At 38.0% G+C, this 26,957-nt stretch overlaps 1 protein-coding gene across 3 annotated transcripts in view; it reads left to right on the forward strand.

Moving 5' to 3' along the window:
- Nucleotides 1-26,957, forward strand: part of ELOVL7 (ELOVL fatty acid elongase 7) — a 96,481-nt gene that overhangs the window by 61,817 nt on the left and 7,707 nt on the right. For all 3 annotated transcript variants that reach the window (XM_050794384.1, XM_050794382.1, XM_050794383.1), the window contains 5 exons: nucleotides 375-506; nucleotides 15,575-15,765; nucleotides 19,797-19,877; nucleotides 21,174-21,230; nucleotides 23,478-23,583. In XM_050794384.1, coding sequence (XP_050650341.1) covers nucleotides 443-506; nucleotides 15,575-15,765; nucleotides 19,797-19,877; nucleotides 21,174-21,230; nucleotides 23,478-23,583 — 499 coding nt within the window. In that variant the 5' untranslated portion in view covers nucleotides 375-442. The remainder of the gene's footprint in view (nucleotides 1-374; nucleotides 507-15,574; nucleotides 15,766-19,796; nucleotides 19,878-21,173; nucleotides 21,231-23,477; nucleotides 23,584-26,957) is intronic.

Below are 26,957 nucleotides of genomic sequence, written 5' to 3' on the forward strand. Positions count from 1 at the left end.
AGCTTATCTTCTCTGAAAGTTTGTGTATCTCTTGACTTTCTTCTCCTGGGTTTCTGCTTTAGCTTTGTCACTTCAAGTGCAGTCCATTCCTGATCTATATTGTCAGCATAAAAGGGAGCTGCTCCTATGAAAGTTCTTAGACTCATTTACTGCTTTGAGTCTTGTACATAGAATATTAGTCTTTTTCAGTGAAGTTAGCAGTGTCTCTAGAAGGATAGAAAAGCTGAAATGTTTGCAACTGCATCAGGGTTTAAAGTAATGTACTAATGCATTTGCCTTCAGTGGGAGTTTGTTGTCTTGCCAGTTATTCATATTAAATTTTTAGCATTTTAAATAATGTATTACTATAAGCTTATCTTTATTTGCATTTATAGATCATAAACTCATTTCTGGTTTATTTTACTGAAGAACCCATTAAAAGAGCCAGTAAATCCAGTGGAAAATGGCCTTCAGTGATCTTACATCGAGGACTGTCCATCTTTATGATAATTGGATCAAAGATGCTGGTGAGTAGCCACATTTCCTAATTGAGGTTCATCCTTCCTTTTTATGTCAGATTCTCATATTTAATAGGATTTCATTGGAACAAAATGAGAGACTTTGCAACTTAACAGTCCCTTATTACTAGTTAACGAAGAGGAAGTGCACGAGTTTCATTACAGATATGTACAAAGATGGAGCTACACAGATGTTCATTACAATGTTTACAGTAATGAAAATAGCCTAGATATCCAGTGAAAGGAACTGATCAATAAATGATGGCTCATTCTAACTGAGTAGCCATTAAAAGTGATTTCGGAGGGACAGTGCTCTTCGGCTTGATTCTTCCCTAATGCTCCTGAGGGAAATTACAGTTACTGCCAACTCTTTTTTTTTCTTTTCTTTTCTTTTTTGTTTTTTGTTTTTGAGACAGAGTGTCGCTGTGTCGTGCAGTGGCACAATCTTGGCTCACTGTAAGCTCCTTCTCCCGGGTTCACGCCATTCTCCTGCTTCAGCCTCTCGAGTAGCTGGGACTACAGGCGCCCACCACCACGCCCGGCTAAATTTTTGTATTTTTAATAGAGACGGTTTCACTGTGTTAGGATGGTCTCGATCTCCTGACCTCGTGATCTGCCTGCCTCGGCCTCCCAAAGTGCTGGGATTACAGGCGTGAGCCACGGCACTCGGCCACTGCCAGCTCTTTTGAATGAAAGAGTTGCAGCCCCCAGGAACCTGTCAGAGTGAACAGGGAACAGAAAAGCCAGGGAATGACTGCCTGGGACACCCCTGAGTGATTCTGATATGCCTGCGTTTTACCCTTGCCCATTTATTTTACAAGTCAGTGTTTCAGAAGAACATTAATGCCATAGCAAGAAGTCTAAAATATGTTAAATGAAAGCAGGTTATAAAATACTCCATACGTTTCTTTCACGGGGTTTAGCAGTTATCTCTGGGTAGTAGGATTATGGGTATTTTTTTATTTCCTTACCTATATTTGTCTACATATTTTTAAATCACAGCAAATATGTTGTGTTGCTTTTATAACCATTTTTTGAAGTTTTAAAAGCAGAACAAAAGTAAAATTTCAAAAAGAAAGAATCAGAGCATCTTACAGCTGAGATGGATCTTAGATATCATTGAAGCTTATGCCTCATTTTACAGTTGAAGAAATGTGACCTCAAAGTCATGGTTAGTTGATGGCAGAAAAGAGTAGAACCTATGTGTTCTGATTATTAGTTGTAGTATTATGGTATTTAACATTTGAGTTTATTTTTGAGATACTGAGCTATACATACTTACCAACATCACTACTTTAGGTTGATTCTTACCTATCACCTAGAAATTGCAAGTCTATCAAATTCAGGAGGGAAATGCACCACCTCTTGGCACCTACCACAGTTGAAATTATATTCAAATTTACAATGATTTCAGCAAAGATACCCTGTTTCATGGTTTGCAGCTTTCTCAGTAGCTGCTAAAAACCAAATTTATTTCACTAAAAATGTTCCCAACAGTTTTTCCTTTGAGGAACGCCAAGGCTCTTTGTAAGTATCTCATAGATAGAGAAACTTCACTCTGGTAGGGGATACATAGTGACTGTGCCAATCTTTTCTTCTTAGTTCTTTTTTCTTAGTTTTCCAATATATGTAAGGATACAGAGAGCATTCAAGTTTCTTTAGGAGTCATCCTTCTCTGAGGGTTTACAGTAGTTCTCATAAAGTCAGTATTAATTTAAATACTAATATTTTCATTGCTTTTCAAAGAGAGATGTGCCTTACTACCTGAACTCTCACTATTTGAACTTAGGAACCAAGTAAATTTGGGTATGGTTTTTGAAATAGAGTTATTTGGAAGAACAGATCTCTTGCTATCCAATTCTTGACAGTCATTATGCCAAATACAAGAATCCGAGACTCAAATAATCAACATGCTAATTTAAGAGCCCAATAGATGTAGATAATGATAAATATCTATGTAGTCCTAGAAGTTAAAAATGCCTTAATATGAACTTCTTTAGAATTCCACTTCCACTTTTATCCTTGGGTCAACTCCTTAATTTTTATTAGGAATACCTACATTGAAATTGCTGAGTAAAATTAGATTAGATGTGGAGTGGAGGCCTGAAAACAGCATTGCGAACGGTGCAGGGCAGATGAGGGGAGAGAGACAGGGAGAAGGCAAGGAATACCTGTATTTGAAGTTATGCTTATTTGAAGACTTGGGAGGGGAAAGAGGGTACGGGGATGTGGAGTGAGAATACCTAGATTTAAGGTCTGACACTGCTGTAGCCCAGCTGGATGATCTTGAACGTGTTATTTATTGGCTGTGAGTCTTTGTTTCTTTATTAGCAAAACATAAGTGAGAATAGCATCTACCAGCTACCAGGTAACATACATGAAAGTGCTCTGCTATTTCGGAAGTATCCCAACATAAATAGTGGTGCTGGTTGTTACAGATGATAGATTTCATCTGAAAATACTCTTCATATAGCGTATACTTGAAAATTGTTTTCTTTACATTATTTTTTCCCAGGCATGGTCTAAAAGGGTTAAAATGTTTTGTTTTGAGATATACAGCTTTATGGAAACCCTGTCAGGTGTAACAGGGAAGTTTTTGCCTTCTACTTAGTGTAATATTGATCTCTGAGATCCATTAGTAATCATTTCTGGCCATCTTAGTCCAGTTTTAGTTTGCTTACCCTGGAAATATCTGAACTTATGATCAAGGGCCAAGAATTTCAAGTGTATTCTTGGCTTTAGCCCTAACCCTGAGTAGCCTAAGGAAACTTACTGATATTAATTGGCTTTCTGATTGCTAGAGAAGTAGTGGTCATGCATAGTTATTTCATGTGGAAAAATTCCACAGCTACAGAATAAAAAATGGTTTAATTAATACTTAGCTATAAGAGGATTTATTTGGATTCTTAGATGTGAAATGTGAGATTTTGAAATAATTCTATAGTAGCATTTTGGATTATAGAGAAATGAAAAAAGTTTTTAATGTTTAAAATACAGCTTTCCTTGTATTTGATTAGAAATGATGACTTTTCAGACTTAGTCATGATCCTTTTTTGCAAGAAGATGGAGTATGAGTAAGATTGCTGCCATTCTGAAACTTTAGTACTTCAAAAAGTACTTAAGGTACATGTTTGCTTTTCCTTCCAGCTTCTTCATTTCATTGGTACTTGGTATTTTAAAGATGTACTGTTTGAGCCAGTACATGCTACTTAAGAAGAGAACACTCTCTTAGAAGCAGATGATGGAAAAGCTCATTAATATTCTATGTATGTGGCATTCTACTTTCCCTATGCTGTCTCCCTGGGACACTCTTAGAAAACAATTATTAAGCAAGTGATAAATCAGAACTTTGGTAATCATTGGGATATAGACTGTCAGACAGCCTTCCCATCCTCTGCTTCTATCATGGCTCTACTCATGACACTTAAACCAAATCTGATGCCGAAAAGAAGGTACATGAAACATCCCCCACCCCATTAGCCTTTTTTTTCTGGGGCAGACAGAGCACCTCATGCCTAAATCTAACTTTTTCAACTTATGTAATGATACAGGGAACATTCAAGTTTCTTTAGGGGGTCATCCTTTTCTGAAGGTTTATAGTAGTTCTCATAAATTCAGTATTTAACTTCAGTACTAATATTTTCATTGCTTTTCAAATAGAGATGTGCCTTGCTACCTGAACTCTAATTATTTGAGCTTAGGAACCAAGTAGATTTGGGTGCAGTTTTTTTGAAATAGAGCTGTTTTGAAGAACAGATCCCCTGCTATCCAAATGTTGCTATTCACTATCCCAAATGGGATCATAGACGGAGTCAGAATTAACTTTAACTGTCACCCAGCAGGTACATTGATACTCCCTGTAACATGCCCACTACCTTACATGGAAGTGGACTCTATTCAGAAAGGTATAATTGTTGTTAAGAGAGACAGCCAGAAAAGTGAACAATGGCCAGAGTCATGAGTGTCATCCTAATGATTTTGTATTTTATTTGCTCAGTCAGGGAGAGCTAATTTAAGCAATTTCATTTGCTCAGTAAGGGAGAGCTAATTTAATGAAAGGAAGAATTTAGGGACAACTTGATTTTTAGAAAATGAATTTGACAATTGCATGGAAGACTAGTGTAGCAGATTGGATCAGGAGGCAGTGAAACCATATAAAAGACTATTGAAGAATACCCAGTGAGGGGTGCTGTAGCCCTAAATATAGGTGAGGAAACTTGGTCTCACACCAGACCCCTAGCTCTTAACAATGACAGCTCATCACAGTTACCAATTAACAAATTGTTGACTGCTGACAAATTATAATTACATATATCTATGGGGTACAAAGTGATGTTGTGATATATGTATCCAATGTAAAATGATTAAATCAATCTAAATAGCTTGTCCATCACTTCAAATACTTATCTTTTTGTGGTGAAAACATTTGAAATTTACTTTCTACAATTTTGAAATACACATTATTATTAGCTCTAGTTATGCTGTTCAATAAATCTCAAAAAGATATTTCTTCTGTTGAACTGAAACTTTGTACCCTTTGATCAACATCTCCCTACTCCCCCAACCCCCTGGCCTCTGGTAACCACCATTCTACTCTGCTTATATAAATGTGATTATTTTAGACTTCTTTATAAGTGAGAACATGTCTTGTCTTTCTGTGCCTGGTTTATCTTACTTAGCATAATGTCTTCCAAGTTCATCCACATTGTCACAAATTTTAGGATTTTCTTTTTGAAGGCTGAATAATTGTCCATTGGTTATTTCTCTCTATATATCTACAGGTCTGTAACTCAGAAAGGCATAACTTTAGATTGACAGATATCACATTTTCTTTATCCATTCACCCACTGATGGACACTTAGGTTGATTCCACATCTTGGCTATTATGAATAAAGCTGCAGTGAACATGAGAGTGCAGATATCCCTTCAATATGCTGATTTCATTTCCTTTGGATATATATCTGGAAATGAGATTACAGGATCATATGGTAATTCTATTTTTAGTTTTTTATAGAACCTCCCTGTAGCTTTCCTTATAGGTATAGTAATTTACAGTCCCACCAACATTGTACAAGGGTTCTCTTTTCTCCACATCCTTGCCAACACTTGTTATCTTTTTTCTTTTTGATAACAGACATTCTTACAGGTGTAAGGTTATATCTCTTTGTCTTTTTAATTTGCATTTTCCTGATAATTAGTGATGTTGAGAATTATTTTCATCTATCTGTTGGCCATTTGTCATCTTTTGAGAAATGTCTATTCAGGTCCTTTGCTCATTTAAAAAAATGATGCATAGAAACCACGTCCTAGGATTCTGATTCAATTGGACCAAGATTGCTTTTTGCAATTTGACTTTTAAATACTGCGGAGGCAATTTGGCTGTGCTAACAGAATTGAGATCTGCTGTAATAACAGTAGCAAGCATACTGAGTACTTAGGCTCTTTACATATAATAACTCAATCAATCCTCTATGAAATACATGCCTTTTAATGCCAAATTTGCAGATGAGGAAACTAAATACAAAGAAGGTGAGTCAATTGCCCAAGGTGACATAGTGAGCCAGTGGGAGAACCAGGATCAGAATGCAAACTATCTGACTCCAGAGTTTTGCTGAAGTAGAATTTCTAAAGCTTGGTATTTTGTTTTATTACTTGCTTTGAAAATATCCAATTAAATTAATCAGTGTTTCCCATAATTATTTTTTATCTGTAGAACTTGAAAGTCACATACAGGACTTAAGGTGTGTGCTGAAAATATTAAATTACAGGAAAAAGTTATTTATTTTAAAATTATTTTGTTCTGCTTCCTGAGCCAGCCCAGCATGCTTTTCCTGGCTTATTTTCTTTCTACTGCTACCAGAGGAAGAACAGAGAAATGATATCATTTGATTTTTCCCCCTTCTGAGTCAATGAAAGAATAAAATAAAATATATCTCTAATTCAGCAATTCTTTTACTGACATTTAAGCTAGTTTCTAACCATATGTGTGATGACTGTTAATAATAGAGTCATTTGAAATTGTTTATAGAGCAAAAGAAAGAACAAAAGTCAACTAAACTCTCACCATGCAAAGGTGGTGATGTAACATCTTTCCAGAGGTCTTCTTTTGGTATTGTTTTTTTTCCTTTCCTTTTTTTTTTTTTTTTTTTTTTGTTGTTGTTGTTGTGGTTGTTGTTGTTGTTGTTGTTGTTTTGAGACAGGATCCTACTCTGTTGCCCAGGCTGGAGTGCGATGGCATGATCTCCAGTTCACTGCAACCTCCACCTCCCAGGTTCAGGCTATTTTCTTGCCTTAGTCTCCTAAGTAGCTGGGATTACAGGCGTGCGCCACCATGCCTGGCTAATTTTTGTATTTTTAGTAGAGACAGGGTTTCACCATGTTGGCCGGGCTGGTCTCAAACTCCTGATCTCAAGTGATCACCTGCCTTGGCCTCCCAAAGTGCTGGGATTACAGGTGTGAGCCATGGCGCCTGGCTAGTATTGTTTTCAGTAGTTTTTAATTTCATTAGCAATGAAAACTAGACATAGTAATATGGATCTCATCTTGGACTGTAGTTCCCATAATTCCCACGTGTCTTGGGTGGGACCCAGTGGGAGGTAATTGAATCATGGGCACAGCTCCCCCATGCTCTTCTCATGATTGTGAGTTCTCACAAGATCGGATGGTTTTTTAAGCATCTGGCATTTCCCCTGCTGGCACTCATTCTCTCTCCTGCTGCCCAGTGAAGAGGTGCCTTCCATCATGACTGTAAGTTTCCTGAGGCCTCCCCAGCAAATTTAAATCTCTTTCCTTTATAAATTACCCAATCTTGGGTATTTCTTCAGAGCAGTGTGAGAATGGACTAATACAGTAAATTGGTATCTCAGAGAATGGGGCGCTACTATAAGGATACCCAAAAATGTGGAATTGACTTTGAAACAGGCTAAAGGCAGAGGTTAGAGCTGTTTGGAGGGGTCAGAAGAAGACAGGAAAATGTGGGAAAGTTTGGCTGGGCACGGTGGCTCACGCCTGTAATCCCAGCACTTTGGGAGGCCGAGGCAGGTGAATCACCTGAGGTCAGGAGTTTGGGACCAGCCTGACCAACATGGAGAAACCCCATCTCTACCGAAAAATACAAAATTAACTGGGTGTGGTGGCACATGCCTGTAATCCCAGCTACTGGGGAGGCTGAGGCAGGAGAATCATTTGAACCTGGGAGGCAGAGGTTGCAGTGAGCCGAGATCACGCCATTGCACTCTGGCCTGGGCAACAAGAACAAAACTCCATCTCAAAAAAAAGAAAAAATGTGGGAAAGTTTGGAACTTACTAGAGACTTGTTGAATAGCTTTGACCAAAATGCTGATAGTGATATGGACAATGAAGGTCAGGCTGAGGTGGTCTCAGATGGAGAGGAGGAACTTGCTGGGAACTGGAATAAATAATACTATGCTTTAGAAAAGAGACTGGCAGCATTTTGCCCCTGCCCTAAAGATCTGTGAAACTTTTAATTTGAGAGAGATGATTGAGGGTATCTGGCAGAAGAAATTTCTAAGCAGCAAAGCATTCAAGAGGAAGGATCATAAAAGTTTGGAAAATTTGCAGCCTGATGATGCAATAGAAAAGAAAATACAATTTTCTAGGGTGAAATTCAAGCCTGCTGCAGAAATTTGCATAAGTAGCAGGAACTGAACTCCAGGGTATGTCAGAGACCTTGGCAGCAGCCCCTCCCATCACAGACCTGGAGGCCTAGGAGGAAAAAATGGTTTTTTGGGCTGGGCTCAGGGCCTCCCTGATGTGTGCAGCCTAGGGACTTGATGCCCTGCATGCCAGCTGCTCCTGGAATGGCCAAAAAGAGCCAAGGTGCAGCTTAGGCCATAGCTTCAGAGAGTGCAGACCCCAAGCTTTGGCAGCTTTCACATAGTGCTGAGCCTGTAGATGCACAGAAATCAAGAATTGAGGTTTGGGAACCTCTGTCTAGGTTTCAAAGGATGTATGGAAACTGCTGGATATCCAAGCCAAAGTTTGCTGCAGAGGTGGAGCCCTCATGGAGAGCCTCTACTAGGGCAATGTGGAAGAGAAATGTGGGGTCAGACCCAAAACACAGAGACCCCACTGGGGCACTGCCTAGTGAAGCTGTGAGAAGAGGGCCACCATCCTCCAGACCCCAGAATGGTAGATCCACTGACAGCTTGCACTGTGTACCTGGAGAAGCCACAGTCAATCAGTTCTAGCCAGTGAAAGCAGCAGGAAGGGGGCACTGTACCATACAAAGCCACAGGGGCAGAGCTGCTCAAGGCCATGGGAGCCCACCTCTTGCATCAGTATGACCTAGATGTGAGATGTGGAGTCAAAGGTGATCATTGTGGAGCATTAAGATTTAATGGCTGCCCTATCGGATTTTGGACTTGCATGGCCTGTAGCCCCTTTGTTTTGGCCAATTTCTGCCATTTGGAATGGATATATTTATGCAGTGCCTGTATTCCCATTATATTTAGGAAATAACTAACTTGCTTTTGATTTTACAGGCTCATAGGCAGAAGGGACTTGCCTTGTCTCAGATGAGACTTTGGATTTGGACTTTTGAGTTAATGCTGGAATGCATTAAGACTTTGGGGGACTGTTGGGAAGGCATGATTGTGTTTTGAAATGTGAGGACATGAGATTTGGGAGGGCCCAGGGGCAGAATGATATGGTTTGACTGTGTCCCCACCCGAATTTCATCTTGTATTATAGTTCTCATAATTCCCACATGTTACGGGAGGGGCCTGGTGGGAGGTAATTGAATCATGGGGACGGTTTCCCCATGCTGTTCTTGTGATTGTTTCTCACAAGAGCTGATGGTTTTTTAAGTGTGTGGCATTTCCCCTGCTGGCACGCATTCTCTCTCCTGCCACTTCATGAAGAGGTGCCTTCCATTGTGATTGTAAGTTTCCTGACATCTCCCCAACCATGCAGAACTGTGAGTCAATTAAACTTCTTTCCTTTATAAATTACCCAGTCTCGGGTATTTCTTCATAGCAGCGCAAGAATGGATTAATACACTGATATTCATGTATTTAAGGTTTGTACTACCCACTTATAGAAGAAATCTATCAAAGTTTGATCAGTTCTAATTTTTTCCCTTGGTCCCTGGTTCTGTGACAACTTTTATATTTGGAGACTTCTTTGTGACATGCAGACCCATAGCAAGCATTCCTTGTGGTGGTTTTAATTGCACAAAGCAATCAGACATCCTAGAAAAGTTGTCATTGTTAAAAGCAAGGAGGGGAACCAATAGAAACAATAAAAGATTTCAGTGATGTGTACCTGGATAGCTGATTTCGAAGTTTTTCCTGATTTAGAACTGTGACAAATCTTAATATGAGAAAATACTTCCAAAGTTGTTAGAACTTTATGTTTTGAAAAGTGTCTGTCATCAAACTTTTGTTTAATTTCATTTTGTGCATGATACCTTGTTAAAATTATTCTTGCTAAGAGCATCAATGACTTCTTTTTGTTAAATGTAGTGGCACTTTTCTTTCCATATATTATTTCCCCTTTCTGCCACACTTAATGTTTTGACTTCTGAAAATTCACTCTTCTCTGGCTTCAGGATATCTCACTTTTATGGTTTTCACTCTACCTCTTTAACTGCTCCTTTTTGGTTTTTATGTTTTTTCCTTCAGTAATTCCTTTTGTGAATGCTGAGTCCTCAGGATCCTGACTTCAGCACTTACTCTCCTTACTCTACCCACTTAGCCTAAGCCAATCTCACTGCTTCTATTGTTCATCATTTACGTGATGGCAACCCTCAATCCTACATCTCTGGCACAGATCTCTCTCCTAATTCTAGATCTTATTATTGACTATAAGTCACCCTGTTGTGCTACCAAATACTAGGTCTTATTCATTCTATTTTCTTTGTACCCATTAGCTATTGCCACCCCCCCCCCCCCCCGCCTAGTACCCTTCCTAGCCTCTGGCAACCACCCTTCTACTCTATCTCCATGAGCTTAATTGTTTTGATTCTTACATCCCACATATAAATGAGATCATCTGAATATTTTTCTTAACATTTACCTATTTCCATTCCCTGTGTTTAACCAATTATAAATTTTTATATTTTCTTCTTCCTTACTGTATATCAAAATAATCTCCTATTTATCTTTCGCTATCACTACCTGTTTTTAAAATTTTCCTTTTTATTTTAGATTCAGGTGGTACACGTGCAAGTTTTTTACTAGGGTATATTGCGTGATGCTGAGGTTTGGGCTTTTAGTGATTGCATCATGAATATAGTGAACATAGTACTTAAAAGGATGTTTTTCAGCCCTTGTCCCCTTCCTTCCCTCCCACATTTTGGATTCTCCAGTCTGTTGTTCCCATCTATACCTGCGTGTACCCAAGACTTAGCTTCCACTTATAAGTGAGAACATGCAGTGTTTGGTTTTGCATTTCTGTGTTCATTTGCTTAGGATAATAGTCTCCAGCTACATTCATGTTGCTGCAAAGGATATGATTTTGTTCTTTTTAATGACTGCATAGTACTCCACAGTGTATATGTACCACATTTTCTTTATCCAATCCACCATTAATGGGCACCTAGGTTGATTACATGTCTTTGCTATTAAGAATCGTCCTGCAGTGAACATGCAAGTGTATGTATATTTTTGGCATTTTCCTTTCAGTATATACTCAATAGTGGAATTGCTGGGTTGAATAATAGTTCTATTTGCAGTTCTTTGAGAAATCTCCAAACTGCTTTCTACAGTGGCTGAACTAATTTACATTCCCACCAACAGTGTTTAAGCATTCCCTTTTCTCCACAGCCTCAACAACTTCTGTAATTATTTGACTTTTTAATGTTTGTTGGCCGCTTGTATGTCTTCTTTTGTGAAGTGTCTGTTCATGTTCTTTGCCCACTTTTTAATGAAGTTATTTATTTTTTCATGTCAATTTAAGTTTCTTGTGGATTCTGGATATTAGTCCTGTGTTGGATGCATAGTTTGTAAGTGTTTTCTCCCAGTTCACAGGTTGTCTGTTTACTCTGTTAGTTTCTTTTGCTGTGCAAAAGCTCTTTAATTTAATTAGGTCTTAATTGTTGATTTTTATTTGTGTTGCAATTGCTTTTGAGGACTTGGTCATAAAGCCTTTGCCAAGGCCAGTGTCCAGAAGAGTGTTTCCTAGGTTTTCTCCTGGGATTTTTATAGTTTTAGGTCTTGCATTTAAGTCTTTAATCCATCTTAAGTTAATTTTTGTTTATGGTGGTAGGTAGTGGTCCAGTTTCAGTCTTCCACATATGATTAGCCAGTTTTCCTAGAACCATCTATTGAATAGGGAATCCTTTCCCCATTGCTTATTTTCATTGGCTTTGTTGAATATCAATTGGTTTTAGGTATGCTCCTTTATTTCTGGGTTTTCTATTCCGTTCCATTGGCCGATGTGTCTATTTTTGTATCAATACCGTTCTGTTTTGGTTACTGTAGCTGTGTAGTATAGTTTGAAGTAAGATAATGTGATGCCTCCAGCTTTGTTCTTTTTGCATAGGATTGCTTTGGCTATTTGGGCTCGTTTTTGGTTTTCTATGAATTTGAGAATAGTTTTTTCTAATTTTGTAAAAAATAACATTGGTAATTTGATAGGAATAGCATTGAATCTTTAGATTGTTTTGGACAGTATGGACATCTTAACAATGTCGATTCTTCTAATCCACAAGCATGGAATGTTCTTCCATTTGTGTTTTCCATATTTCTTTCAGCAGTGTTTTGTAATGCTCCTTGTAGAGATCTTTTACCTCCTTGGTTTGATGTATTCCTATGTGTTTTATTTTTTGTGCGTGTGGTTATTGTAAATAGGATTGAACTCTTGATTTGGCTGTCAGCTTGAGGGTTGAAGAGCTGTTCCAGCTCTTGAGGATAATACTTTGGTGCATAGAAATGCTACTGATTTTCATACATTGATTTTGTATCCTGTAACTTTACTGAATTCATTTATCAAATATAAGAGTTTTGGCCAGGCATGGTGGCTTACGCCTGTAATCCCAGCACTTTGGGAGGCCAAGGTGGGCAGATCACGAGGTCAGGAGATTGAGACTAGCCTGGCCAACATGGCGAAACCCCGTCTCTACTAAAAATACAAAAATTAGCTGGGCATGGTGGCGGGCACCTGTAATCCCAGCTCCTCAGGAGGATGAGGCAGGAGTTTCGCTTGAACCCAGGAGGCAGAGGTTGCAGTGAGCTGAGATCGTGCCATTGCACTCCAGCCTGGGCAACAAGAGCAAGATTCCGTCTCAAAAAAAAAAAAAAGAGTTTTATGGTGGAGTCTTTAGGTTTTTCTAGGTAGAAGATCATATTATCAGCAAGCAGGGATAATTTTACTTCCTCTTTTCAAATTTGGATGCCTTGTATTTCTTTCTCTTGCCTGATTGCTCTGGGCTAGGATTTCTAGTACTATGTCGAATAGGAGTGGGCATCCTTGTCTTGTTGCAGCTCTTAAATGTAATACTTCCAATGTTTGCCCATTAGGTATGATGTTGGCTGTGGGTTTGTCATAGATGGCCCTTATTATTTGAGGTATATTCCTTTAATGCCTAGTTTGTTGAGGGTTTTTATCATGAATAGATGTTAGATTTTATTGAAAGCTTTTTCTGCATCTATTGAGATAATCATATGGTCTTTGTTTTAAATTCTATATATGTGGTGAATCACATTTATTGACTTGACTGTGTTGAACCAACTTTGCATCCCAGGAATAAAGCCCACTTGATTGTGGTGAATTAACTTTTTGATGTGCTCCTGGATTCACCTGGCTAGTTTGTTGAGGATTTTTATATCTGTGTTCATGAGGGATATTGTCCTGTAGTTTTCTTTGTTGTGGTGGTGGTGGTGATAGTGGTGTCTGTGCCAGATTTTGGTGTCAGGATGATACTGGTTTCATAGAATGAGTTAGGGAGGAATCTCTCTTCCTCAATTTTTTGGAATAGTTTCCGTAGGATTGGTACTAACTCTTCTTTGTATGTCTGACCACCTAATCTTCAGTCGTTTAATTTATAAATTTATTTTAGTGAATGGCTATATTTCCCAAACTGTGTTCCACAGAACACTAGTTTCATAAGATGTTAAATAATATTCTACTAAAAAAAATAAGTGTTTTTTGGTCAAATAAGTTTGGAGACTATGGCATACTACCATTCCCATCTTGGCAATTCATGATGAACATGAAGTATTAAGAAATCCTGTAGTAATGCAACCTGTTTGTTTAATCCAGCATTCCAGTACTCCCCAATTCTTTGTGGAAAGTCTTTAAATAGCTTGTTTCCATGCATAGTTTGGAACATACTCTTATAGAATATCGGATAAGAACCAAACTCATTTTTCTCCCAAGCAGTCAGTTTTCCTGTCAACATTTGTTAAAGATCTCTTCCTTCCCTGCTTGTTTCTGGGACTTCCTATTTTTAGTATATGTGCTGCCGAAGCGAGCACTTCCTTAATCATATATTAAATTCTTAAATGTCCTGGGATCTAGTCTGGAGCTGACTCTTGACTCTTTGGCTTTATTTATTTCTTTATTTTTTTGAGACAGAGACTTCTGCCAGTATTTTTGAGGGAGGCTATTTGAATGCAGAATAATCACCCATGCACATCTGACGGTCAAATGTAAGCACTCCAGCACTAAAATTGAGGCCAAGTGAGTTATCAGTCGTAGAGTCCTACTGAAGAAATTTTGAGTGGGAAGTCACACTTGCAGGGGTATTCAGAATTTGTCAGTGCTTGGCCACATCATTAGCAGCTTAAAAAAGCAAGAGCAGCATTCTCCCTACCCTTCATTTCCAACTGATAAAAGTGATAGTAGTTAGCATCCTGAGGTTAGTCATGGCATAATTTTGAGTCAGATCCTTCTGAAAACTTGTCCATACTTCCTTTCCTTTATAATAATCTGGCTTCATGAGGCCATTTAGTAAAATTAAACTTGAACTACTAGAAATTATAGACTTAATCACATTTCATCCTGAGTTGTAATTTTTTATTCATCCATCTCTGCTGGCCTGGAGCTGACAGTAAGCAGATAAGTTTCTGTTTGCAGTTGTGAGGCCGGTGCATTTTTTTTGCTCAGAATATCACAGTGGTTAGCCCACATGGACTCCAAAATCCCATACTTTAGCTACTTAGAGGATGTTCAGCTCCCTTTCTATTCTGTGATCCTGTGATGCAGTATATGTGGAAGTGTGCCAGTTTTCCTAGGGAAGGAAAAAAATAAGAAGCAGCAAATACAAACATTTTTTAAATATATAAAAGCACATATGGATGGAAAAACTCCAAGATATTAATAGTGGCTATAGACACATGGCAGGATGTTGCTGGATGTTCTCTCTTCCAGATAGCTTTGTGCCCTGTGCTGGGCCCTGGAGAACGATCCATGAAGACTGTATCCTTGGGTTTGCTCCCCTGCCGTATACTTTCTGGTTAGGTTCACCCAGTGGAGAGAGGGAGGAGGGTGGAGTTGGGGTATCTATTTCTCTGGCCCCATACTTACAAAATTGTCTTGGGCTGGCCGAATCCCTCAACTGACAGTCAAAGCTTGTCTTAGCATACTCAGGATGCTATAAGAAATTATCATAGACTGGGTAGTTTATAAGCAATGGAAATTTATTTCTAACAGTTCTGAGGGTAGAAGTCTGAGATCAGGGTGCCAGCACTGTCAGGTACTGGTGAGGACCCTCTTCCAGGTTGCAGACTGCCATCTTCTCATTGTATCCTTACATGGGGAAAGAGGGCTCCCTGGGGTGCCTTTTATCAGCGCACTGACACCATCATGCAGGCGATCAGAGCATAACACAGCTCCTCTCCAGGAGGGCTTCTCTTTCCTTTTGAGTTCTGGTAACTACTACTTCCCCTAGCCTGTTGAGGCCTGGGGTTCTTGAGAGCCCCACTGTTTCTAGGCCCAGGATACTTCCTTATTCCTGTTGATTTATTTTCCACCTTTCTACAGATACTAGTGATCATTGTCCAAATAGCTTGCAGTCAATAGTAGGATCTGGATGCTCAATTAAAGAAATGTTGGTTGCTGTTAGTTATCCCTTGGCTAAGCAGGTGTATACTCACATATTGTTTTTCTCTTAGATCCAAGAGTTGAAGATTGGCTCCTCATGTCCTCGCCTCTGCCGCAAACCATCCTTCTAGGATTCTACGTCTATTTTGTCACTTCTCTGGGACCAAAGCTCATGGAAAATCGCAAGCCCTTTGAACTCAAGAAAGTGATGATAACGTACAATTTTTTAATAGTACTCTTTTCTGTGTATATGTGTTATGAGGCAAGTGTCTTCAGTATTCCTAATGGGAGAATTTTGCCTGAGTTTTTCTGTCTATGTGTCATTATGTTTTCTGTTATAAGGGTAACCTTTGCAATTTAAGGAATTAAGAAACTGATCTCACTAGAGCAGGTGTTTGCCAAAATAGTGTTGGGTATAGACCACATAATAACCTCATTTGAGGATCTCGGTATAATCTATCTCACAGATAATGAGAAAAATTAACATCTAGTCCATGGATTTGTACATAATTGCCTTAATGGATGATTGAATTAATCCATAAATTTTAGTTTTGAGGAAACTCATAACTTAAAGTAACATAGCTGGTAAGTGGAGGGCTGATATTTGAACCCAGGTCTGTCTGACATCAGAGTTCACTATGTCATCATCATGGTAGGAACCTTTGGTTTCTGGATACTCTGATGAACTATAGGATGGTAGACTGTTTTGGTTGGTTTAGCTGGGCTTTGTGGGGACAGAGAGCATAGACTCATATAAAGCAGTAGGTGAGGGAGCCTGTTCCTTCATTTTTTTTCCTATTAACTAATTAATTCATTGCTGTTCCTTAATTGTTAATAAGAGAGATGGGGCTCTTCCAGGACCCTAAAACAGATTCATGAATTCTCTCTCTTCCCCTGTGCTATTAACATGCCTCAGCCACCCCCGTGTATGTTCTTTTCTGAGATTGCTTCCTTCTTTTCCAACTCTGGCTGGCTTCATCATCCTTTTTTATTAACTTCCTCTATAGCATACCTCATGCTTAGTCATAAGTAGGGCTCATGAGGGCCCAATGTGGCCCCACTGACCTCTCCTGACACCATAGTTTCTCCACATACATTCTTCTGACCTGACTCTTACTATAGATCCATCATATTGATCACTTTAAATCTACTCTGGCTGGCCAGGTGTGGTGGCCTACACCTGTAATCCCAGCACTTTGGTAGGCTGAAGTAAGAGGATTGCTTGAGCCCCGGAGTTTGAGACCAGCCTGGACAACATAGGAAGACCTCGTATCTACAAAAAATACAAAAAAAATTAGCCCGGCATGGTGGTGCATGCCCGTGGTCCCAGCTACTTGGGAGGCTGAGGTGAGAGGATTACTTGAGCCTGGGAGATCGAGACTGCAATGAGCCGTGATCATGTCTAGTGATGGAGCAAGACCCTGTCTCAAAATAAATAAATAAATAAATAAATATATAGATAAATAAATAAAATACTCTGGCCTTATTTCTCACAGTCCTCCCTATAATCTAGACTCACTCTGCTGCTTTCCATTTCTTCTATTTTATTTTCAAAATTAACTCACAGGCCACTCTTAATGTCCCTTCAGGAGTATGAGCAACTGAGAGGAAAAGAGTGATAGAGGTGAGAGCAAAGAAAACACAAGGTCCTAGCATGGTCTTAGGGGACAGCATGCTGTAGTAAGGTGTTAAGAACATACCTGGAAGCCAGGAGGTTAGGGACTAGTTAGTTCTGGTTCTGCCACTGACTGGCTACCTGATTTTTAGCAAGTTATTTAACCTCTCTGGGCCTCAGTTCTGTCATTTTATAAAGACAGGATTGAACCAAATAGTCACTCAGGTCCCTCCTTGCTCTCATATTCTTAGAGTCTATGTCTGATTTGTCATTGATTGTAATGTCCCCAAATATATTTCTCAGGCTTGGAAAGAATCCAGTCATCACCAGGCAGCTTTGATTCCTACTTGATGAATTACAATGTAAAAGAAGGTTTTAAAATATCTGAATTTGAGAGTTTCTGACTCTCATTTACTGCTAATACTTGAGTTACTTATGTGTCAGTTTCAGGAACTACCTGCCAAATATAAATTATTACTTTTGAATTCAGGGAATTCTTCCCCCACTTCCCCCCGCTCCAAAAAGGGTCTCTCTCTGTTGCCCAAGCTGGAGTACAGTGGCACAATCTTGGCTCACTGCAGCCTTGACCTCCCAGACTCTAGTGATCCTCCCACCTCAGCCTCCCAAGTGGCTGGGACTACAGGCATGCGCTACCATGTCTAGCTAATTTTTTGTATTTTTTGTAGAGATGGTGTTTTGCCATGTTGCCCAGACTGGTCTCAAACTCCTAGGCTCTAGTGATCCACCTGCCTGAGCCTCCCAAACTGCTGGGATTAGAGGTGTGACCCACTGGGCCTGGCCTGATTTTTCTTATTACTAGCCTGGAATATAGACATATATGTAAAAAGTTCCACAGGCTGTTGGAATGTTCTTAAATGTTCTTCTTTATTTAAACAAAGGCTTTTAATAGCCACACAGCATGCCATCCATCTGTTGATGGCACATCTGAACACATGGTTTATTGTATGGAGTATGATTTCATTTGGTTAACAAAGCAAACACCTCCACCAGTGATATTAGGCCAAATTTGAGGAAGTTGAAAGGGAAGCACATCAGACTCAAGGAACTCAGATGCCTTCTTGCGTAGTGATTGTTTGAAAGTGCTAGTTACTTGGCACCAGTCAGACACTAGCAGAGACCACTTAAGACCCAACAGAAGGCCAAGTCATGCAACTTTCATTCAACACAGTGCTTGTTTGGGGTAGGGTAAGGTGGAGAATTATTCATCACAATTCCAGTAAATAGCTCCTGGCCATGGAGCGTTACATTAGTCAAAAATGAGTCTGAGCACAAGAGAATATGAGGGCACTCACTCACAGTAGGATTTTCAAAACAGAATTAGCCATTTCTATGTCATGTCCCCTTTTTCATTTGGCAAAATCTATTGATTTGTTTTTGTTAAATATTTTTCTCATTCATGAAATATATGTCTTGTGCTTTTCTGAGTCTTAATTTTCAAGATTTTATAACTTACTAAGTTAACAGTGTGATTAAATTATCTTATAGTCAAGCTAGGGGCTAGTCTCAGAAAAGAGCGATGCATTTTATAATACCATAGTGTCTAATAATTGTTCTTCGTTTCTTTTCTTTACACCATCAGAATTTTATTCTGACAATGCCTCATAAGCTTTTGTTTTTAGAATTTAATTTATTGTAAGGTTGCAATTTTAGCTTTAATAGTAATTAAAACTAGAAATTTAAAATATGATTCGATGGCAGAAAAGGATATAACCATTATACTGAGAGAGAAGATCTCCCAGGGCGGATTTGGCGTGTATGAGAATAAGAAGTCAGAAAAGAGAAGAACAGATCGTATTGTCAGTACCCTAAATTAAGCCAATCATTTCATATATGTGTTAAGTTAAAATTGGAGCCCTTGGCTTTTCCTTTTCAGATACTGTTTTAAAAGAAGACCTTCCCACCATCAGACTGAAAGAATGTCAGTATAATCTTTATAATCTTTGAATTACAGTTCAGATTTATCAACAATAGGCTCTTTCTTCTCACCATCAGCCTTGGATCACTTTGTGGGTGTGTTGGAATTAAGGCGTGCCAGATTGCACTTTTATTGTTAACAAGAGCATTTTCTTCTTTTACTTGTCTTGTGAATCCACAGTAAAACTATTAATAATATCTGAGCCATGGACTACCACCTCACATCACACTCACCAGCCAATGATGGGAAAAGCCTAGTTTTCGCAGCCATCTTATGAGTACATTGAGGCATTTTGGTTTGCATGTTTAGTTCTTGACTAAGTAGAAAGACTGGAAATTGCTAGAAATGACTGATTCAGATCCAAGTGTCCCCTTTAAGAGTATAGAAACACATTCACTCACACATATACAGATGAACCTAAGATAAGTCACCTACCAGTATTTGCTGTTTAAGCAAAACACTGCAAGTGTTTTATTCTTCACATGTTAGAATAATCATCCCAAGAGATGAGCATTTTAGTCAGAACACAGTTTATATAAATAATATATGGGTTTGTGGTTTTGAAAATTCTTGATATCAAGCTCTGATATCAAGCATGTTCATAGTTTGTATTTGTTCCAGCTACCTTTTCCTCTGCACTGACTCAGCTGAAAATGTAATGAAGAGACACTATCAAAACTACCTTTGTTGTGGCTGTTGGGAAAATGCTTTCCTTTCTTAATATGCATGTGCTCTCTTGCAGTTTGTGATGTCTGGCTGGGGTATAGGTTATTCATTTCGATGTGAAATTGTTGACTATTCACAGTCACCCACAGCTTTGAGGGTAAGTTTCTCTTTGGAAAAACTTGAAATTCAAAATCAGTGTTAAAATTTTGTGAACTGTTTGTAACATTGAATGTAAACTTAGAATAAGCAAATGACTCAGTTATCAGATTGTGTGTGTTGTGGTGGAGAAAGTGAAAAATTACAAGAATAAAAGAAGGTCATGTGTATAATTTTGTATAAAATGAAAATTGGTGCTTTACTTTTTGAATTTCTTGGATTTAAAAATAAATTAACATCTGGGTCCTCAAAAAATTGAAAATAGAATTACCATAAGATCCAGCAATTCCACTTCTGGGTATATACCTAAAAGAATTGAAAACAGATACTTGAAGAGATATTTATATACTCATGTTTATAGCAGTATTATTCATAATAGCCAAATGGTAGAAGCAACTCAATAGTCCATGGATAGATAAATGGATAAACAAGGCCAGGCTCAGTGGCTCACGCTTGTAATCCTAGCACTTTGGGAGGCTGAAGCGGGTGGATTGCCTGAGCTCAGAAGTTTGAGACCAGCCCGGGCAACGTGGTGAAACCCCGTCTCTACTACAATACAATAATTAGCCGGCCATGGCAGCGTGGGTCTGTAGTCCCAGCTACTCGGGAGGCTGAGGCAGGAAAATCGCTTGAACCCAGGAGGCAGAGGTTGCAGTGAGCCGAGATCGCACCATTGCACTCCAACCTAGGTGACAAAGTGAGACTCCGTCTCAAAAAAAAAAAGAAAAAGAAGATAAATAAGATAAATGGATAAACAAAATGTGGCATATGCATAGAATGGAATATGATTCGGCCTTTAAAAGGAAGGGAATTCTAACTCATGCTGCAACATGGATGAACCCTGAGAACACTATGCAAAGTGAAATAATTAGGTCACAAAAGGACAAATACTGCGTGATTTGGCTTATATGAGGAGCCTAGGATAGTCAAATTCATAGACACAGAAAGTAGAATTGTAGCTGGGGTGAGGGGAAAGGGGGAATGGGATGTAGTTTAGTGGGTGTAGTTTCAGTTTTGCAAGATGAAAGAAGTTCTATGGATGGATGGTGGTAATAGTTGAACAACAATGTGAAAGGTACTTAATGCCACTTAACTGTGCACTAAAAAATGGTTAACATGACAGTGTGACATGACAATGTGAAAGGTACTTAATGCCACTTAACTGTGCACTAAAAAATGGTTAACATAACCATTATGTTTAAATATATGCATATTTTACCAAAATTTAAAAATACAAGATTTTCTTCCATATACAAAGTAAAATAAAATAAATTTAGATTTATTTGTGCTTCTGCAGATGGCACGTACCTGCTGGCTTTATTACTTCTCCAAATTTGTTGAGCTATTAGATACGGTGAGTATATGGCCACCACATTTGGTAAATGTTTGATCTTAAATGTTTGATCTTTCAATGAAACCAATAAACTGCTGTAGTTTCAGTTGTCTGATAACTTTGGTCATTTCTCCTTTTCAGGCAGACCTACTGTTATCTTTTTTACCTTTTATTATCAGTAACTTTAGAGAATAGATAGGATAACCTTATTTTTTCAGTATTTTACAAACTCTAAAAGGTTTCTGTTATGTAGCTATCAGTTGATTAAGATAAGCACGGTAACTGTGTCATATACTACAAAACTGCATCTTTATATAGATGGATGACAGTTGTTTTATGAATCAAGTTCAGGAAGTAAAAAGCAGAAAACATCTTACTTTTTTTTTTTTTTTAATCCCAAAGCACAGTCCTCTATATTCCTTTAGGAGGATAAATGCTTAAAAATTCATAAACTTACGTGAGAATGTTGCATTACCCCTGGGGTATCAGTAATTCAGCTGCTTTTCTGAAGTCTCTGCTTACTGGGCCCTATCTCTTCCTACTTTAGATCCTAGTGAGGATCACCTCTGAACTTGTATGAACGAGTCCTGGGAGAAGCAAGTGTCATGAATTAGGTCTGTGATTTAGAGGAGAAAGCCATGAACCTTTGTTTCCAGAGGAGCTTAGGAAAGCTGAATATTTGTTGTATCTTTGCAGCAAGTGTATCTTAGTTATTTGGAGCTAGTTTTGGCTCTGAGACTGAAAAGTGTGTTTTCTTTGGAATGCATACCATGGTATTTCTTGTAGGAAATCTCAATATGCTTCACCTTTTGAAATGACTAATCACATAACGTTAGAATTGGAAAGGACTTGTGTGAACAATCTAGTGGTTCTCAAACTTTATGCATTTAGCATCACTTGGAAGACTTGTTAAAACACAGATGCCTCAACCCCCTACTCCCAGAGTTTCTGATTCACTAGGCCTTGGATGGGGGCTCAAAATTTGCATTTCTAACAAGTTCTCAGATGATACTAATACAGGGACCACGTTTTGAGAACCTGTATTCTAGTGGTTCTCAGCCCTCATTGTGCAATAGAATTAATTGCATTAGGGAAAACGACGACGACAAGAAAAGGCCCTACCTCCAGAGATTTGGTGCCAAATGGTTTGGAACAGAGACCAAGCATAGCTATTTCTAAAAAGCTTCTTGGATATTGTAATATGCAGCCAGGATTGAGAAGCATTAGTCCAGAACCTTCACTCTGAGAAACTGAAGCCAAGAAGTTAAGTGACTTACCCAGAGGAATGCTCCTACTAAGTGGGACAAGGACCTAGATTGTTAGTGTATGGCTTTTTCTGTTGCGCCACTCAGCCTTCTTCCATGTGCATAAGCAAATGCATTTTGCACTTGGAAATGTGCAAAATTTCCATATTCTCAGTTGCTTTGCATATTCTCAGTTCCAGCTTCCATAAGGAAACTGTACTGCTTCTATGTCCTTCCCTAAACTACATTTCTCAAATACTCCTCTTAATACTTTTCTTTGTGCTATTCTATTTAGTCTTGTGTTTAAAAATCTTAACACTTGTATTCTGAATTTCACTTTCGAATATTTTTTAAACATTTCCCCCTCTCCCAAATTCTACCATCTTGTTTATAGGGTTTTTACAAACCACTGGATAATGTTCATTCTGAGTGTTACCTTCCTTCCCCTTCTCATTTTTTTCTATACAGTTTTGCTTTATTTTCTCTCATATTTCTCAAATTAACTTTTCAACTTTTTCTCCCTTCATTTTTCTTTAATAATAATTTGCTAACTTTTGATTTGTTGCAAGTCCTCTTCGTTTGCCTAATCCCTTATCCATATCGGTAAGATGTATTAGAGAGCAAGTAGAATATTTCAATCCTAAGTCTTCTGCTTTCCCATATACTTCAAAATCCACTGGAATTTTTTTTTTTTTTTTTTTTTTTTTTTTACTAATACAGTTTCTTTCAATAATTTTTGGCCATATTCCTTACTTTATATCTTTGATTTTTAAATCAGCATACAATTTCTTTTCACCTTTTTGTTGGTTCTTCCATGTGTAGGCATCGTACCTAAGTTACTTCATAATAATGAGATTTTGAGCTGCCCTTCGGGGAATTAGCTGCTTCTGTAAGCATTCTATAAGGCAACGCTTTTAGAGGAAATCATGATATGAAATACTTTGCACTTTGCCAATATTTTAATAATACTCAATACACTATCACATGATTTTCTATGAACTTGATATTCTTTAAATTATTTCAGATCTTTTTTGTTCTGCGCAAGAAAAATAACCAAGTGACTTTCCTTCACGTATTCCATCATACCATCATGCCGTGGACCTGGTGGTTTGGAGTCAAATTTGCTGCAGGTAGATAAGGGGGAGTTGGGATCATGTGTTATAAACAATAACATTTCTATATGCTATAAACAAAATATTTTTCTGAAATGTGATTTATAAGAAACTCAAAAAATCAAAGAGTCCCTTTGTTTCTACTTCTTTCATTAACTATTACTTGAAAAATAAACGTAAGACTCATAATAATTAGGTTTGCCCCACTCTTTAGATATGCATAATTTCCGGGCACAGCCTTCTGCACATATTCTTTAGTCATTTTGTTTGTATTTTATTATTTTCCCAGAGAGGTTTATTAAATACATTTAAAGAAATAAATAATATAAACAAACAAATAACTAAAATGCCAAAAGCTTTGACTTTATAGAAGTATAGAGAACAATTTCCTGCATGTTCCCAGGAAGTTAGAATGCTTATCTCAAATTCTATGTCTTATTTGCCTTCAAATTTCTAATAGCTGACACACACTGTAACCCCTAACAGCTCTTTAAAGATGTGTCAAATTGTGGTTACCCAACTTCCTAAAGCATCCTACCATAGTAAAGAATGTGTTGATACTATTTTTAAGGTCCAAAATAGTTTAATTTGAAAGCGTGGAAAACAGGTTGGTTGTTTCTTTTTCGTTTTAGGCTTCTGATCGTCTAGAATTGGAGAAACCAGAAGTAATTTTATCCTATTACACAGTTTTAAATAAGTGATATCCCCAAGGATATGTTTTTACCTTAGGAAAATTTGGTTGGGGGATTTATTTGCTCCAGTTTCTTAAATTTTTTTTTTTTTTTTTTTTTTTTTTTTGAGACGAGTCTTGCTCTGTCACCCAGGCTGGAGTGCAGTGGCGCGATCTCGGCTCACTGCAAGCTCCGCCTCCCGGGTTCACGCCATTCTCCTGCCTCAGCCTCCCGAGTAGCTGGGACTACAGGCGCCCACAACCGCGCCCGGCTAATTTTTTGTATTTTTAGTAGAGACGGGGTTTCACCGTGGTCTCGATCTCCTGACCTTGTGATCCGCCCGCCTCGGCCTCCCAAAGTGCTGGGATTACAGGCGTGAGCCACCGCGCCCGGCTCTTAAATTTTAAAAGTCTTCAAATAGACCCATAGTTCATAACATTTCTGTGAATAGCTTGCCTCTTTTGGCCTTTCTAACTCTGCCAGACTAAAAGAAAGGGGGAACCACAATTGAGGAACTCTTGTTTGAGTTCTAGACTCTCTAAGCATGGAGGAAAAAGATCTGCGTGTCTCAGAGCATGAGAGGACATGGATAAGCCCATGTCAGGAAGGGGATGCCAAAACTCAGAGGAGCCACAGGGGCTGTGAATCATGAGTGAACAGTTGTCGCTACCATGGCTTATGGGCATCGGATTTTCCAGGATGTAAAGTACCTCCTTGCTCAAAAGTGGCTTAAAACTGGCTGCTTTTTCTTACGAGGTTTGTTAGTATAAACATTTCATTTACATTAAAACAAGATAGTCTCAGCGGTGTCCATTTGCCAAATCAACAGTGACTATATTAATCTCCATTATTTTACTTATCCTTACTTTCTGTGTTTTTGTTTCCTCTTATATGCATATTGCCCCTTCCCATTCTTTCTACAGTGATATACATTGACACTTACTGGTGTTTGTGAAAAACTGGAAAATACCTAAACATTCACTAATAGAGTGGTTATTATTACTTGTGTGTATATAACTGTGAAACAAAAATGATATTGAGAGGTATTAAATGTCCTAAAATGAGGATTCTATACACAAGGATTTAACAAAGCTCATCTTCTTTGTTAAGCGGCTTGACTCCAAAATTATCAGAAGTAGATGAACTTATTCTATTTTTAAAGTATGCTAGAAAAGGTGCTTTCATATTCTTATAGTTTATTTATTCTGATTTCTCTCATGAGGCCAGGATACACACTGAAAACTAAATGTGAATAGAAGAAAGATTGGAAGGCAATATCCCAAAATATAAACAGAGGTAATTGGGAGATATTGAAACAAAAAGTGGTTTTTTTCTCCCTCTGTGTTTTCCTCCCTTTCTCTGTATTTTCTAATTGTTAAATACTGAATATCCTACTGTTAAAGAATGGGAGAAGTAAATTTTATTTAATGAATACAATTGAGCATTTTTCTAACTTCTATGTTTGAGTTCATTGATAGTGTGGTTTCCATTTAAAAAGCAAACAGTGCTTTCAATAATGATAATTTAAATACGATATACCTCAACTTTTTTTTTTTTTGAGGCAGAGTTTCACTCTTGTTGCCCAAGTGGAGTGCAATGGTGTGATCTCGGATCACTGCAACCTCCTCTTCCCAGGTTCAAGTGACATACCACAGTTTTTAAGTGGTACTATGTTTATGGACATCAGTCACTTTATAACAGGTTTCTTGTCCACACCTTAATCCTTCTTCTTCTTTACAAAATGAAAATAGTACAAGATAGTTTTCTTCTCTCTCATATGTTCCATGCATTGGCACTTCTGTTCAGTCTTACATGTGGAATTCTAGTAAACACTTGTTTAGCAGATCTGATACCTATTTCAGTGACAAACACAGCAACAAAAGCTGTTCCCAGAAATGTTTGGTACTGATGTCCATTCCTAGAATGAAACTGTCCATTCTAAACTGTTCTTTGCAAAAACTTGAGCACAGCTGATCTCTATCTAGTATTTAATTTCCTGTTTTTCTGTTGTACTCTTCAATAGGGTAATAGCAATCCAGCTTTTCTTTTGAATAGAATGAAAATATTTCTGTGGTAGGTTTTTATATTAATTATAATATTAATTATATTATAATATTAATTATGTGAATTATAATATTAATTTATGCATATATCCCCTTCCAGAGATAGGGAGAATTGTGATAATTACCCAGGTGATTCCTTTGTTTTGTGCAAAGGAGTAAAATGTGATGGGTACTAATCCTAATTCATTCTGAGATGTTTGTTTACAGACCCATTGTCATAAAGCAGAAAACAAACAGGCTTAGAAAATATTTTGTTAGGAAAGCTTTCCAAAGAAGATACAAAAAACATTACTAATTAAAATATGGTTGTTTTGTAAATAAACTTATTAAAATAGCTTGTCAGAAAAAATCATAACTAGAGAAAGTAAACATGTTACTTTTATTTGATAGCTTATTTTGATCAGTAAACCTTACTAAATACTTTTGGCTACGCTAGTGCTTTGTTAAATCCCTGTGTCTAACATCCTCATTTTAGGACATTTAATGGTGACAGTATCCAAACAGAAAATAGGCACTCCTCTATTAAATAATAGGATAGGTGTCTTAGAAAAGCTCTGACATAGTTCCATATCAAAAGTGAAATAGATTTCCTATGTGTGTATTATTATGAAACACAAATGAATTTGAGAGGTATTTGGCTTATCTTCCTTTTAAGCAC

The sequence above is a fragment of the Macaca thibetana genome, chromosome 6 (genome assembly GCF_024542745.1).
Source record: "Macaca thibetana thibetana isolate TM-01 chromosome 6, ASM2454274v1, whole genome shotgun sequence".
Taxonomy (NCBI): domain Eukaryota; kingdom Metazoa; phylum Chordata; class Mammalia; order Primates; family Cercopithecidae; genus Macaca; species Macaca thibetana.